Raw genomic sequence first — 15,465 nt, 5'->3', positions numbered from 1 at the left:
TCTATAGAACAAATACCAAATTCCAACATCCTTTCCATAACTTTAACCTGAAATAAGGAATTTCTGTTGTGTAATATGATGCTGAGACTCCTGCAGTGGAGTATAGCATCCTAACTGCTTGTGTTCAAAGAATAGAGTTGCTGAGTTGCTTCATGGCGGGGGCCATCTGGTGAGAGGCAAATAAAAACTCTCAGTTTGTTCAGATAGCACAATACAATCTGAAAGGTGATATATTTGGGAAGTGCTGACTGCACTGATGAGTAGCGTGGGAAGTGCTTAGAAATTTTCTACTGGAGGTTGAAATTTACCTTATAATTAACTATTATTAAGTCATATGCCAAGTTCTTTATTTCTTTCTTTTCATTTGTTGAGCATGTAGAAATTGTGCTGGAGTAAAGAATGTTCCTGTTCAATATGGCTTCCTATTAATACAACTGTGGTTTTGTTACTGTCATTATCAGTTTTGTTTTTTCAACAAGATAAAGTAAGTATAATGCAAGAATTTATGTTTGTGTCATTGCTCAGTCCAACCTAGAAGTTAAAGAAATTTAGACAGACTTGGATTCATACTTCGGGTTTGGAATTCTTATTAAAATTCTTGGGAATCCACGTAATCTTTCTGATGTTACTTCTTGACTATGTTCCAAATTGGCACATTGAATATTTAAAATAAATAAATGAATCTGCAAATATAGGCATTTGGGCTTTTTTGAAATTACCTTTCATATAATAGGAACTTCTCCCTGTAGAGGAGTTATGTTTTGGTGGGGAGACCCTCAATCATTTGTAGAACAAGAATGAATATAGAAGTGCTAATTAACAGTATGTAAGCACAAATGAGAAGTTACATGTGATTTAAAAAATATAAGCGGTGAAGTACTACAAGTTTTCATCCTTTAAGTTGAAATAAAATAATGAAGTTTATTTCTATAAAAAGCTCCTGTTCCTTATATAAGTAGATTTCTCTGTACTGCAGCAGTATGATATGTAGTCAGATAAGAAAAAGTGAAAACATTAAAAAAAAAAAAAAGTATCATTTTTTAATTGAAATATTTTACAAGTTGAACAAGCATCAATATTTATTTTGTGTAGAGTGAGTAGCAAGACACAGGTTAAATGAATTACCCGAGGTCCTGAGTCAGGTCAGTAGTAGATTTAGGAATATAAATCAGGTTTTGAAGTCTGAGATTTCTGTTAGTTTTATGGGATTATGTCTTAGTGTAATCACCAGCATTAAAGGAAATATGAAGGCTAGATTTGCTGCCTTTAGAGAAACTTTTATCATTATCTGCTATTAAAAAAAAAAAAAAGCTTCTTTAAGAATGAATTTATTTTCAACTTGTTTTTGTAAACATTTTTCAATTAATATTGGACTAATTCAATACTTAGATGATTTTGCAAGTTATAGTTATGCCTGGAAACATGTAACCGTAATCTTTAAAATGTTTTGACTTCTGTAAGGCATTTGACTTGAAATAACAGAATCACAGAAATCACAGAATGGCCAGGGTTGGAAGGGACCTCAAGGATCATGAAGCTCCAGCCCCCCTGCCACATGTAGGGCCACCAACCTCCTTATTTAATGCTAGACCAGGCTGCCTAGGGCCCCATCCAATCTGGCCTTGAACACTTCCAGGGACGGGGCATCCACAACCTCTCTGGGCAGCCTGTTCCAGCACCTCACCACTCTCTGGAAAGAATTTCCCCCTGACGTCCAACCTAAATCTCCCCTCCCTCAACTTAAAACTATTTCCCCTCGTCCTGTGTTATCTACCCTTCCAAAGATTTGATTCCCCTCCCCTCTGTAGGCTTCCTTTAGGTATTGAAATGCAATGAGGTCACCCCACAGCCTTCTTTTCTCCAGGCTGAACAAGCCCAGCTCCCTCAGCCTGTCTTCATAGGGGAGGTGCTCCAGTCCCCTGATCATCTTCATGGCCCTCCTCTCGACCCTCTCCAACAGCTCTCTGTCTTTTTTGTACTGAGGACTCCACACTTGGATGCAGTATTCCAGATGGGGCCTCACAAGAGCAGAGTGGAGGGGAACAATCACCTCCCTGTCCCTGCTGGCCACCCCTCCTCTGATGGAGCCATGGAGCCCAGGATAGCATTTGCCTTCTGAGCCGCAAGGACACACTGCTGGCTCATATTAAGTTTTTCATCTATCAAGATGCCCAGGTCCTTCTCCACAGGGCTGCTCTCAAGGACCGCTCCTTCCAGTCTGTATGGATGCCTGGGATTCCTCCGGCCCAAGTGCAAAACTCTGCACTTTGCCGTGTTGAACCTCATCAGGTTCACCCGGGCCCACCTTTCCAGCCTCTTGAGGTTCCTTTGAATGGCATCCCTTCCTTCCACTGTGTCAACCACACCACTCAGCTTGGTGTCATCAGCAAACTTGCTGAGGGTGCACTCGAGGGTGCAGTCAATGTCATTGATAAAGATGTTAAAGAGCACCGGTCCCAAGACAGACCCCTGGGGGACGCCGCTCGTTACTGGCCTCCACCTGGACATAGAGCCATTGATGACCACCCTCTGCCTGCAGCCTTTCAACCAGTTTCTTATCCATTGAGTAGTCCACCAATCAAATCCACATGCCTCCAATTTGGAGATAAGGATGTGGTGGGGGACCATGTCAAAGGCCTTGTTCAAGTCCAGGTAAATGGCATCGGTCGCCTTTCCCTTGTCCACTGATGCTGTCACTCCATCATAAAAGGCCACCAGATTGGTCAAGCATGACCTTCCTCTGGTGAAGCCATGCTGGCTGTCACGGATCACATGCCCTTTCCTCATGTGATCAAGCATGTTGTCCAGGACGATCTGTTCCATGATCTTCCCAGGCACAGAGGTGAGACTCACTGGTCTGTAGTTCCCAGGGTCCTCCTTGCTCCCTTTCTTGTAAATGGGAGTGACGTGACCCTTCCTCCAGTCATCCGGGACCTCACCTGACAGCCACGACTTTTCAAATATGATGGAGAGCGGCTCAGCAACCACCTCAGCCAGCTCCTTCAGAACCCTGGGATGCACACCATCTGGCCCCATAGACTTGTACACATTCAGTCTCATGAGGCGATCTCAAACCTGCTCTGTCCTCACAGCAGGGGGGGATTTACCCCCCCGGTCCCCACCCAGAGGTTTAGGGATGCAGGGCTCAGGGACGTGAGAAGTACTGGAATCCTGGCCGCCAGTGAAGACTGAGGCAAAGAGCTCGTTCAGTACCTCAGCCTTTTCTTCATCTGTTGAAGCCAGTTCTCCTTTTACATTTACCAAAGGAGGTACACTCGCTTTGGCCTGTCTCTTCTGGCTAATGTACCTGTAGAAAGTCTTCCTATTGTTTTTCATGTCCCTCACCAAGTTCAGTTCCGCCTGCGCCTTGGCTTTCCTGATCCCACATCTGCAAGTTTGGACGGCATCCCTGTATTCTTCCCAGGTGACACACCCTTGTTTCCAGAGCTTGTACGCATCTTTCTTTGCCCTCAGCACACCTAGCAGGTCCTTACCGAGCCACGTTGGCTTCCTTCCTCCTTTGCCCACTTTCTTGTTCAGAGGGACGGAGAGTTCTTGCGCTCTCAGGAAGGCATCCTTGAAGAATAACCAGCTCTCCTCAACATTTTTGTTTTTAAAGACAGCAATAAATAACACGACATATTAATAAACAAAACTTATTCAAAACCAATCTTATAAGCATTAAGAGCATTAAGCAGATAAGAACTGCTTGGAAAAAAAAAAACAGCAAACAAACATGTAATGATAAGTAAGAAGTCTCAGTGCTTTACTTCACAGGGAAAAAAAGCAGGTGGTACTGTACTATTCTTATGTTTTTCAGAGTTGGTTTTTAGAAACACCCTGGGAAACAAAATTGTTGCCAGTAAAATTGCCAGTGCCACAGCAACTGTGGATGTATGAAATAACGAAGAGCACTTAGCTCAGAGATGCATGTTTCAGTGTGGTGTGAAGCATAAGGACATGCATGTAGGAACTACGAGAGGAGGTAGCAGAAGCAGAATGGGGAGCAGTATCTGAGGAATAGTACTAGCATCGTGGTAGACAGGCAGTCACCCAGGGCCAAAGGGCTTCTCATAGGTATATAAACAAAACTGTGAAGGGCTGGTAAAGAAGAAGTAAGACCTTTGTATCTGTTGCTTCTGTGACCACTACACTGGGGTCTCCAGGTCTGGGAGCCACATTTCAGAAAAAAAAAAAAAAAGATGAAAAATAGAAGAGGACACAGAGAAGCACAGACTAATTAAAGGATTAGAAAAATGTGATTTCTACAGCAAGACTTAGGAGCTCAATTTATTTAGCTTATCAAAGATAAGGTTAATGGGTGATATGATCATAATCTGTAAGTACCAGCGAAAGAAAGAGAAATTTGATAATAGAGGGCTCTTCAGAGCAGGGAAGATGATGTAACAAGAGCCCATGGATGCTCAGTGCTGCAGTAAGACTAATTCAGACTACCAGAAAAACGTGGGTTTTTTTTTTTTTTTTTTTTTTTTCCATTTAAACAGTGATGACTGTTACTCACTAAAATAAGTTACCAAAGGTGCCACTGGGATTTCCCTTGCTAGACTTCTTAAAGGTGGAATGTTTTTCTTAAAGGTTGTTTTCTCATTCAATGTCTGCTGCAGTTTTAAGGAAGAAGTTAAGGCAAAGTTTAAAATTCATTATTAAATATTATAAAATTTCCATACTAGAGAACCACAGAGGTAATTTCCATATCTTGAAATGATGAAATTTGTGTTTCTTTCAACATATCAGCTTTGTTGAATCTGAATAATCTGCCCTCAGTCATACCTGCCTTCCTCCTGAAAGCTCACCACTAAGCACTCTTGATTTAATGGGACTATTTGTATGGGTCAGAACTATCATGCTCAGTTCTACAGGATATGAGTGGTTTGTTTTTTTTTTTTTTGCAATGGTAACAGGGTATCCTAGGTATGATGATGTTTTCCAAAGCAAGTCCCATTGGAAATGATGTTCTGATTCCAGTTGATGGCCACCAGCCATGGGTTAATGTGCTGCTGCAGAAGCTGCTGCCCCCATTGCTGGATGGTGGTACTTAGAGATAGCTGGGAAAACCTTGTATGCTTCAATGATGGTAAAGGGTTTTTCATCATGCTGAGTAACCTGCAAGGGCTGACAGCTTCTCTTCTGTGCTTCCTGGGCATATACTACCTGCTTAATAGAAATCAAACTTCTCCTATAAGCTATTGAGTCATTCCAGGACCAGAGCTCAGTGGTTAAAAGCCACATTTAATACTATTTTAAATGGCCTCATGCTTTCTGTAACATTTATTTACCTGCTTATGGGCTTTTATAAACCTTTTCTCTTGTCCCAGAGGTCTCTCAGTAACCCAAGCGAGATGCTGGTATAAGCAAAAAAGTAAATCTCCTAAATGTTTTTTGTCTTAGTTTTCCCATAATTTACTAGAAGTTTCGGTCTTGTTTAAGAGATGTGAAGTACTCATTCTTTTGGTCTTGCTTTTTCTATTTTTCTATCTTGCACACAGTCTTCCTTTCTTCCTCTTAAGCTAATTTCCACAATTATTGGCTCATTTTCTTTATATCTCTTATTCCACTGCAGGCTTCCAATCAAACTATATGCATCTTCTACAGATCCATGTACTTTCTGTATTGATAAGGGATAGGGGGAATTCTTTGCTTTGACTTTTGCATGCTCTATTAATTTTATTTGATTAATTTCTAAAACATCAGCACTCAATACAGTAGTAAGAGGAAAAAAAAATTTCCAGACCTCTTTCAGATCCAGGGCCACTTAAGTGGCCAAGCAGCATAATTTACACTCTAAGTACAGTTCTGGTCAATAAGGCTATGACATGACCATAATTAGTAAATAAGAGATCGCATATACGTTGAGATGTTCACTGTAGGAACTATAATATCAAAAAGAGGATGTAGGATAATCCTAGGACGATTTCCCAAATCATATTAATAGGTTTCTGAATCATTACATTGGTTCTTTATTAAAAAATACGAACGGAAGATAGTTAAATGTAAATCACAGTCACTGATTCAGATTTCATTGGTGCTAGGCTCTGTTTAATGCTTTTTATATGCAAAACCTATTTTAGCCTCCATAGCCTCTTATATGCAGCTCATACTTTAGAAGGTTATTTCTTTGGTAAGATCTTATAATTTAGTGGAAGTAATAACAGGCTGTGTGCATTTTTTCTGGATTTTTAAAATTCTAATTTAAGCAATAAGCAATTTATGCAATATCTTGAGATTCCTTGACACACTGGAGTTGAAAGAGAAGAAATGAAAGAAAATGACAAATCTCTTCTGTTTTGTTTTGTTTTGTTTTTTTGTTTTTTTCCACTCTTGTTTATGATTTTTTAACTCATCAAGCATTTCTCAATGTGTGGTTTTCAAGAAGCAGCATTTGATTAATGAAGTGTCAGACGCAGAAGATGTTAAGAGAATTTTGGCATTTATTTTTTGCAGCATTTAATATAGACAAGGTATTTGCAATACTTCATATTTTTTATTTACTGTATTTGTTGTCTTGTTAATAGTAAATACCCTCTTACGAAGAACATAAGTAAACAGTAAATTTTGCACTTAGACATCTACAGGAAGATGGTATTTATATTAAAATTCAATTTGTATTTTCTTATACATGATATTCAGGTTTGGCATTTTGATGGAAAACCTTTCTAAGACATGGAAGTGTTTTTCTTTAAAATTACAAAAATAAATTATATTTATAAATTTATTAGTTGGGATCACAGAATGATAGAATAATTTGGGTTGGAAGGAATCTTAACAATCATATGATTTCAACTCTCCCACCATGGGCAGGGACACCTGCCACTACACCAAATTGTTCGAAACTCCATCCAACCTGAACTTGAACACTTCCATGGTTGAGACATCCATAACTTGTACTAGCAACCTGTTCCAATGTCTTACTACGCTCATAGTGTAGAATTTTTTTCTTATATTTTCTTATATTTTTTTCTTATATTTTCTTATATTTAATCTAAATCTAAAGTTTAAAGCCATAATGTCCTGTTCTACCACTACATGCCCTTGTAAAAAGTTCCTCTCCCTTGGATACTCTCCCTATGGATACTGGAAGGTTGCTATAAAGTCTACCCAAAGCCTTCTCTTCTCCAGCTTGAATAATCCCATCTCTCTCAGCCTGACTTTGTAGCGGAGGTACCTTAGGCCTCTGATCATCCTCATGTCCCTGCTCTAAGACATTCCTCAACAGATCCATGTCCTTCTTACATTGGAGGTCCCAGACCTAACCTCAGTACTGTAGGTGGGGTCTCATGAGAGCATAGTAGAGGTGGACAATCAATTCCAGTGACCAGCTAGATATGCTTCTTTTAAAGCAGTTTGGGATACAGATGGCTTTCTGGGCTGCATGTGCAGATTACTGGTTCATGGTGAGCTTTTCAACAACCAGCACTCACAAGTCCTTCTCAGGGCTGCTCTCAATCACTCATTACCCAGCCTATATTTGTGCCTGGGATTGCCCCAACTCCAGTGCAGGACCTTACACTTGATCTTGTTGAACTTCATGAGGTTCACGAAGACCCACCTCTCAAGCCTGTCTAGGTTCCTCTGAATGGCATCCATTACTTCCAGCATGTTGATCACACCACAGAGCTTAGTGAGGAAATTTGATGAGGGTGCATTTAGTCCAGTCATCCATGTCGTCAACAAAGATATAAAATAGCATTTGTTCCAATACTCTCTGTTACTGGTCTCCACCTGGACATCAAGCTGTTGAGCTTAGTGCTTTATGTGTGACCATCCAGCTAATTGGCTATCCATCAAGTAGTCCATCCATCAAGTCCATGTTTCTCCAGTTTACTAATAAGGATGTCTTATGGGACAGTGTGAAATGCTTTCTACAAGGCCAAGTAGATGATATCAATTACTCTTCCCTTATTCAGCAATGCTGAATAAGGGAAGAGTAATTGGGTAAGCTCATCATAGAACATCACCAAACTTGTCAGAAACAATTTGCCTTTAGTGAAACTGTATTGGCTTTCACCAGTATTCTCCTAGCATCATTTCCAGGAGGATCTACTCCATGATCTTGCTGGGAACTGAGATGAGACTGATTGACCTGTACTCCCCAGGTCTTTGATCTTTATCTTTTTTAAAATTTGAGGGTTCCTGTTTCCACTCACTGGAAACTTCACTGTGTTGTCACGGCTTCTTAAATATGATGAACATTGACTTAGCAACTTCATCCATTCCCCTAGGACCCATGGATTCATTTCATCAAGTCCCACGTACATATGCACCTTCAGGGTCCATAGGTGGTCTTGAACCTGATCTTCTGCAGTGGACAGTTTTTCACTGTCCCAGTCCCAGCTTTTGACATCTGCAACTTGGGTGGTGTGGCTAGGACACTTAGTGGTGAAGACAGGAAAAAATCCTTCAGAATCTCAGCTTTCTTCATATCCCAACTAACCAGGTCTCACGGAGAGGTCCCACGCTTTTCTTCTATCATTGATGTACTTACAGAAGCCTGTTTTTGTTGTCCTTGATGTCTCTGACCAGATTTTATTCTATCAATCAGGGCTTTAGCTTTTCTAACCTGATCACAGGCTGCTCAGACTATATCTCTGTATTCCTCCCAGGCTACCTGTCCTTGCTTCCACTCTCTGTAGGCTTTCTTTTTGTATTTCGGTTTGTTTAGAAGCTCCTTGTTCATTGATACAGGTCTTACAGTGTTTACGCATAACTTCCTCTTTGTTGGGATGCATTGCTCTTGAGCTTCGAGGAGGTGACTCATGAATATTACTCAGCCTTCTTGGACCATTTTTCCCTCCAGGACTTTATCTTATTTAACACTATCAAGCAGATCCCTGAAGAGGCTGAAGTCAGCTCTCCTGAAGTCTAGGGTAGTGAACTTGCTGTATGTCATACTCGCTGGTCTAAGGATCTTGAAATCCTCCATTTCTTTTTTTTTTTTTTTTTTAGATTATATGCACTTCAGCAGTAGAAGAGTTGTTTTTTTTGTTTTGTTGGTTGGTTGTTTTTTTTTCAAAGAAACTACTTATGAAGGTTGTTGGATTATCAGAATACTAAGAGCTTTTGTTGGTACTCATACACGAGGTCTAAGGCCAACAAAATCATTTTGCATAGGAAAATGAACAGTTATCAAAACCTTACTAGAACTGTATTTTTATTTATTTATTTATTTTTGCTACAGTAGCAGATCAAATAGAAGTGTAGTTAATCTTATTTAGTAATTCCTTACTGTGGTCATCTGAAAATCTGTATACTAGACAATAGTTTTATGTGTTATTGTACCTATTGTACAACATGTACAATAGTTTTTTCAACATGCTTATGTTTATATTCACTCCTCTAGGACTGTAGGGGGGATTTTTCACTTCTGACGCATTCCACTTGAGTGCCAATCTTGTAATATTTCTTATTCTAGCATACTTAGCTAACCTTGAGCATGTCTTGTATTAATAGGTCCTGTATAAAAGAAAGAAGTATGTGTTTGATTTAGTCTATTGCACTATTTTTGCATTGTATCCTTGCACAGATTAAGCATCTCTCTCAGATAATTATTTTTCTTGCTTATTATTGAGGACCTTTTCTTTCCCCATCCCTATGAAAAAGAAAAAAAGAAGACGTCTCACATTTTTACTGTGCTCCCTTGTGCTATTCTTGTCAGAATGTACTGTTTGGCTAGGGGTGATATTTTCGCAATACGCAAAGCAGCACTTCAAACTAACTATGCCATTGAAAATGCTTGTGATTCAAGAACCTGGCTGATACTGTATATTGTATACTGTATATTGTATAGAGGTATTTGGAAATTTTCCCGGTGACTTCTCAGCAAACACTTAATGTGATTCATAATGCTTTGGGATAGACTCACAGATGTGAAAGAGAGCTACTACATCATTGCTTCCATTTTCATATATGTTCAGGTTATATTCTCTCAACAGAGGATATATCTGGTATTAGATTCACACTATGTTTTTCTCCAACAGCATTCCAAACTTGACAGAAAAAACATCATCCCATGAGTTCTTCAAAAAGCATAAAATGAAACAGGGATTCTAGGCTACCCTGTCTGTTTAAAAAAAGCTATGTTGATTTTTACATTATGTTTTCAGTGGTGTTTTCAAGAGCATTTTAACAGTATTATCTCTACTGAGAGATCTGTATGCGTCTGCACCATGTGAGCCCTATGTGGATTCATATCGTGGACATCTGGATTTGTATGTGTGTCTGAGAAAATGAAGATTGTAGGCTACTTCTCTGAAGCTAAATCATATCACATACAGGGGAAAAAATAGAAAAATAATATCACTATTTCTTAAATTCATTTTTCTGTTTCATTTCTGCAGAGAATATATTGCTTATTTATTTTTTTCTCCAGTTTTTTGTATTATACTTCTTGAAGAATATAGTTTACACTGTCACCTGTGTGAAGTTGTTGCAATAAATTCAGTTCTACAACTGAAATCTTTTGTTTTTTCCTCTTTTTCTTCCCTTCTGCTTCCCTCCCATCCCTCCTCAGGTAGCCAAGGGCAGTTTCCACTTACACAGAATGTCACAGTTGTTGAAGGGGGAACAGCAAATTTGACCTGCAGGGTCGATCAAAACGATAACACCTCCCTCCAGTGGTCAAATCCAGCTCAACAGACATTGTACTTCGACGACAAGAAAGGTAAATTATTTCCAGAACTCATGGTTCTGCAGCAGTTTTTGTTTTTTTTTTAAGACAGAATTGTAATTGTAATGTAATGTTGTAAGAGCAGGAATATGTAATGTTGAAAGAATAGGAATATATGCTAGGAATATGTGTTTTCAACTGTAATTATGAAATAATATCTGTTTTTCTCATGGGTAAACATGTTTCATTGTATTTCTTCCTTTTGTATAAAATGTTATGTTGTTATTAAGGGAAGATAATATATGAAATTCTTAGTGCAAGCTGATTTGGAAAACTTTGTTACAAAATATCTTTAAAGAGTATTTATGAATGATAAGACTGACAAGGATTAGTTCATAAACCTTTAACTTGATTTTATTATTTTGTCTTCATGTATATATATGTGTGTATACTTATGTATACATAAAATCACCTGCTTCAGGTGTAATGAAGCTTCATTTTTTTGTTAGTGTAGTATGCAGTTGCTGTGATACACATTCTTACTGTAAAAGATTATCAAAATTTATTTTTATTCCGTGTACTCTTTTCCAAATATGCCATGCACAATATTTTAATCTTAGTTAACTTAGGAAAAAGTACCAGAAAGTGCTCATACCTTAGAAAAAGAAGGGTTTATCACTGTAATACAGTATATTTCCAAGACGTTTGTCATTATCTGAAAATGTGAAGCATTATATTTTACGTAAAACACCTAAAGATAACATTAGATGAAGATATTTAAACAAAAGTTGCACGTAATAGAAGCATCACTTCAAAAATGCAAAAAATTTTGGTGTAAATCTTAGTGATATGGACGTTTAACAGTAGAACAGTTTTTTATACTTTATTCTACTCCTTGTGTTTGTTCTGAAAGATGCTATGTATTCTTGAACATGCCATGAGAAGTGCAGTTGTCTATCTGTTTAAAATGAAAGAAATGCTGTCCAAATGCCTTGCTAAATAATTGCAACACTTTACAACACACTGCAGGACTTAAAATGCTGTGTGAATCTATGTGCTTGAATGAAAGCAGAGTCTAAAACCTGTCATTTTATACCTGCAGAAGCTGCAATCAAAATATGGATTTTTGCTATTAATATAATAGCTGAATAGAATCTCTTTACAGTGTTGAAGTGGTTTCTTTCTCTTTTTATCTAATTTCCTGTAGCGTGTAATCATTTGATTTGCAATTTATTTGAAATCATAAGTACCTTTTGAATGTAGACTTGAAGGTGAAAGGCGTATAAGGTGCAAACTTAAGTGCCATAAGTCTAATCCTATAACCTTTACTTAAATTGAGAACTTTATTTTTTCTTCAATAGTTAGTGATTCGGAATCGGTTAATAATGTCTGCAAAACTAAGAACTGAGAGAACTTGTTTATTGGTAGAGCACACCGATACTTGTAAAATTTATACCTTTTATAATTAAGTGGCATTTTAAAGGATGTGGAGAAAGATGGGAGAGAAATGCAAATAGTTTAGTTCTAACTGTGTAGGCATTTTGATGCAAATTTAATTTTCTGTATACTTTAGCTAGATCTCTAATTTTACAAAGAATAATTTAAGCTTGTGTTACTTTTTAATACAAAGAATTAAAGCAGCAGAATTTGAATGGCAAGCAGTAATATTAAGTATATAGTCACTATCTGTGCAGCCCATTGGAAATGCGAGGAGCTGAAGTGTGTAAATCTAAAAGACTGTACTGTATAATGAACTTGTCTCAAGACATTGAGGAATATGCTAGGATTCAAATCATTTTTTGTAGGGGGTCTGCTGAACTGGAGACTGGAGGCTGGATATGAGACTGGAGAAGATCTAACATGATCAAGTCTAGGTCCTTCAATAGCAGTTGTTTAATCCTTCATACATAGGAAAAAAATTGAAATCTTGGTGTGACTTCTCCAAACTTGGATATACATAGGGCACTGAGAAGTACATCCAAGTCTCATAAAGAAAACATTCTGTCATTTCTGAAAATGGGATTTGAACTTCTCATTGGTGTTTTTATTGTGTGCGGATTTATATGTTTTTTGTGAATAAGAAAGATATTTCCCTTACATAGTGATACTTGCTTTATTGATACAAAATGATGAGAAATATTTACAACTCTGAAATCTTGATTTTGTCAGTAAATGATGGCAAATGCAACTGTAAAAACTTTCTCATTCTTTTTTGCTTTATCTACTTGTCTCAGTCAGGCATACAATTTGGCTATAAAAAGCAGCTTTCTGCTAGATCTAGTCATTACATTTAATTTATTGAAAGCAGTGCCTCAGCTAGGGTCTTTTCAAACCTGTCTCCTAGGGTTAACCAAAACTAAACTTAAGGTCTTACTTCTCCCTTCAGCACTGAGAGAACTGCTAGTTAATACTTGTGTTTCTCAAGCTGAAAATTCATGAAAACTTTTGAGTAGGAGCCTGAGGATTCTGGGTTAAATTCTGTATAGAAAACCTAAGAAGAACATTAGAGCAGCTCCATTTATATCCATTAGAGATATTACTGTAGTCTGAACAAAATCAGAATCACATGCCTTTAATTTTACAATCTTCTAATGAGTTATTTTCTTTTAAGAAAGTGTTATTTTCTTACAAGAAAGCATAAAATAAATCAGATTAAAGTTACTTTGATTGCTCTGTACTTTAACAATTATGAATCTTGTAGTAAATGAAGGAAGTCAAGTAAACATCAAAAGAAAGTCCTAACTACAGCAGTAGAAGAGGGAGGTAACCGCTGTCAGGATATGGCAAAATAGGTTCCAAAAATAGAGGAAATTGTACAGTGAAAAGCTCTCCTCTGCTAGATTGTTCTTGATGGGACATTCATACTTCTTTGTCGTATAAATTGCTTTCCCTATCTTGCAAAACATTTTCTGACGAAAATAAAGCTAACTGCCAGCAGAGTCCTCTGTTCAGAGAGAGGGAAAGTCTGCTTCCAAGTCCCCGTGCCTTTTGACAAGGGATTTATTGTTAGTCTCCACTTTATTAAAAACAGATTACATATACTGTAAAAGTCATCACTGTGCAATTTTGTGTTCTGAACTGTGATGCAATCATTGACTTCAAAGTTAGAAGTCATATTCTTCCTTTTCCTGTTTTACATGTTCTACACATGGAAGTGCCAACTACACTAAAACCAAAAGCTACTTCCTAATTTATTCTTTTGCCTCTTGTACTGCCATGCAGGCATGTTTTAAAGCACAGATTTTGCTTGGTTAGAAAGATATTTTGTTGGAAAGAAACACCTCCCTCCCTACCTTTTCAGCAATTTAATACTTATTTAATATTTATGAAAGAGTCAGAGACTATATATAACTTTGAGACATTTTCTCCCTTAGCCTATGCAATCTTGAAATAATAATAGTAAATGACGAGTGGAGTCTTCTTTCAGAAAATATTGTGCATATGAAACTGATTCAGTGGTTATTTACTGGTCCTCACCACCTGAAATATGTGATTTGTTCTAAGTTCAAGCTTAAAATGTGCTTGACTCATTGTGGTGATGGGGATGGAGTAGCCTGTAGGGAGGAGAAATGCAATATTTTCTTTTTCTTCTACTTTTGTTGCATTTCTAGGACACGTCTTAGGAAAAGTGACATTAGGCCAGAGCAACAAATAAAAGGCCTTTTTTTCCTCAAGTCCTAGTTTACTTCTCATATTAATTATTATGTTATTGCAGATTGCCTTTGCAAAAAAAAATAAAAATAAAAACTGTCTGACCTCTTTTGTTCAGAAGAACATGATACTGGAATATAAGAAAACAGATGTCCAGCAGGAGAAAGAACTGTGCAAACTCCTTGAGTTTCACAGGTTTTCTCTTAATTAGAATTTAAATGTATTCCTCCTCACAAAAATTGGTGTGGATATCCTGAAAAAGAACACGTGTATCATGCCTGCTATTGGGAAAGAGTTTATAACTTTATTTTTTAAGCAAAGCAAGATAAGACAGTAGCTTCTCTCCAAGTCTGATTTTTGCACTCTAAAATGTATTAAATGTATTATTTTAATTTATGCTAGCTAAAGTACTTGGAAATACAAATGTTTGATCTTGTGGATTTGGTGTCAATGATGGCCCCTCTTATTCAGCATGCTGTCTCTTTGTTGTTCTTTCTTGTACTTATTTTTTTCTGCTTTCTCTAACTTGTAGCTTCAAGGATGTTGCATATCCATTGTAAAAAATCTTATTTTTTAATGAGCTCAGCAAATTCCTGCAACTGTTCTCAGTTTCCCACCATACCCCTTGGACCGAATTTTAAAGATATGAGTTCACTCTGAACAAGTTTAGATTATTGAGAAACAAATGCAAATTTCGTGCTTCACATGAAATATGTTTTTCCCTACACAATTTTCAATTAAAATGAGTAATTACCATAGAAATCTCTGTACCATTTCATGCACCAAAGTAGCTATAATTATATACCTGCCTTTGGAAGAAGAACAATGAGCAACAATGTAGAACTGGAGGATTTGATTTTAAATGAATATAGGTCATTTTATTTTAGATTCACTTGTGGTATTTCATAAGGAGTGAGCAATAAATGCAAAGAGACAAATATAAATAAATATGTGTAACAAAAAGGTGGTAACATGGAGGCATAGATGGCAGGTAAAGAGAAGACTTAAAAGAATTTTCAGTTAGCTTGCTGGAACAGTCTTCACCTTCCCTTTCAGTAGGGATTATAGATACATATGGAGTGGGTTATTGAGTTGCAAAGCAGACGTGTACAGCTAAACAATGGCTGTTGGTGCCAAAGTTGTTTAAACTTATCAGTATAAAAATGAGCAATCAGACTAAAGAGAAGGAA

At 37.4% G+C, this 15,465-nt stretch overlaps 1 protein-coding gene across 4 annotated transcripts in view; it reads left to right on the top strand.

Moving 5' to 3' along the window:
- CADM2 (cell adhesion molecule 2) overlaps positions 1-15,465 on the top strand; it is a 627,326-nt gene that overhangs the window by 436,574 nt on the left and 175,287 nt on the right. For all 4 annotated transcript variants that reach the window (XM_090120991.1, XM_090120994.1, XM_031612686.2 and 1 more), the window contains one exon: positions 10,529-10,678. In XM_090120991.1, coding sequence (XP_089977117.1) covers positions 10,529-10,678 — 150 coding nt within the window. The remainder of the gene's footprint in view (positions 1-10,528; positions 10,679-15,465) is intronic.

This window comes from Phasianus colchicus, chromosome 1 (assembly GCF_987193195.1).
Source record: "Phasianus colchicus chromosome 1, bPhaCol1.hap1.1, whole genome shotgun sequence".
Taxonomy (NCBI): domain Eukaryota; kingdom Metazoa; phylum Chordata; class Aves; order Galliformes; family Phasianidae; genus Phasianus; species Phasianus colchicus.
Note: the sequence above shows the minus strand (reverse complement) of the source record. Positions and strands in the feature narration are given on the sequence as shown.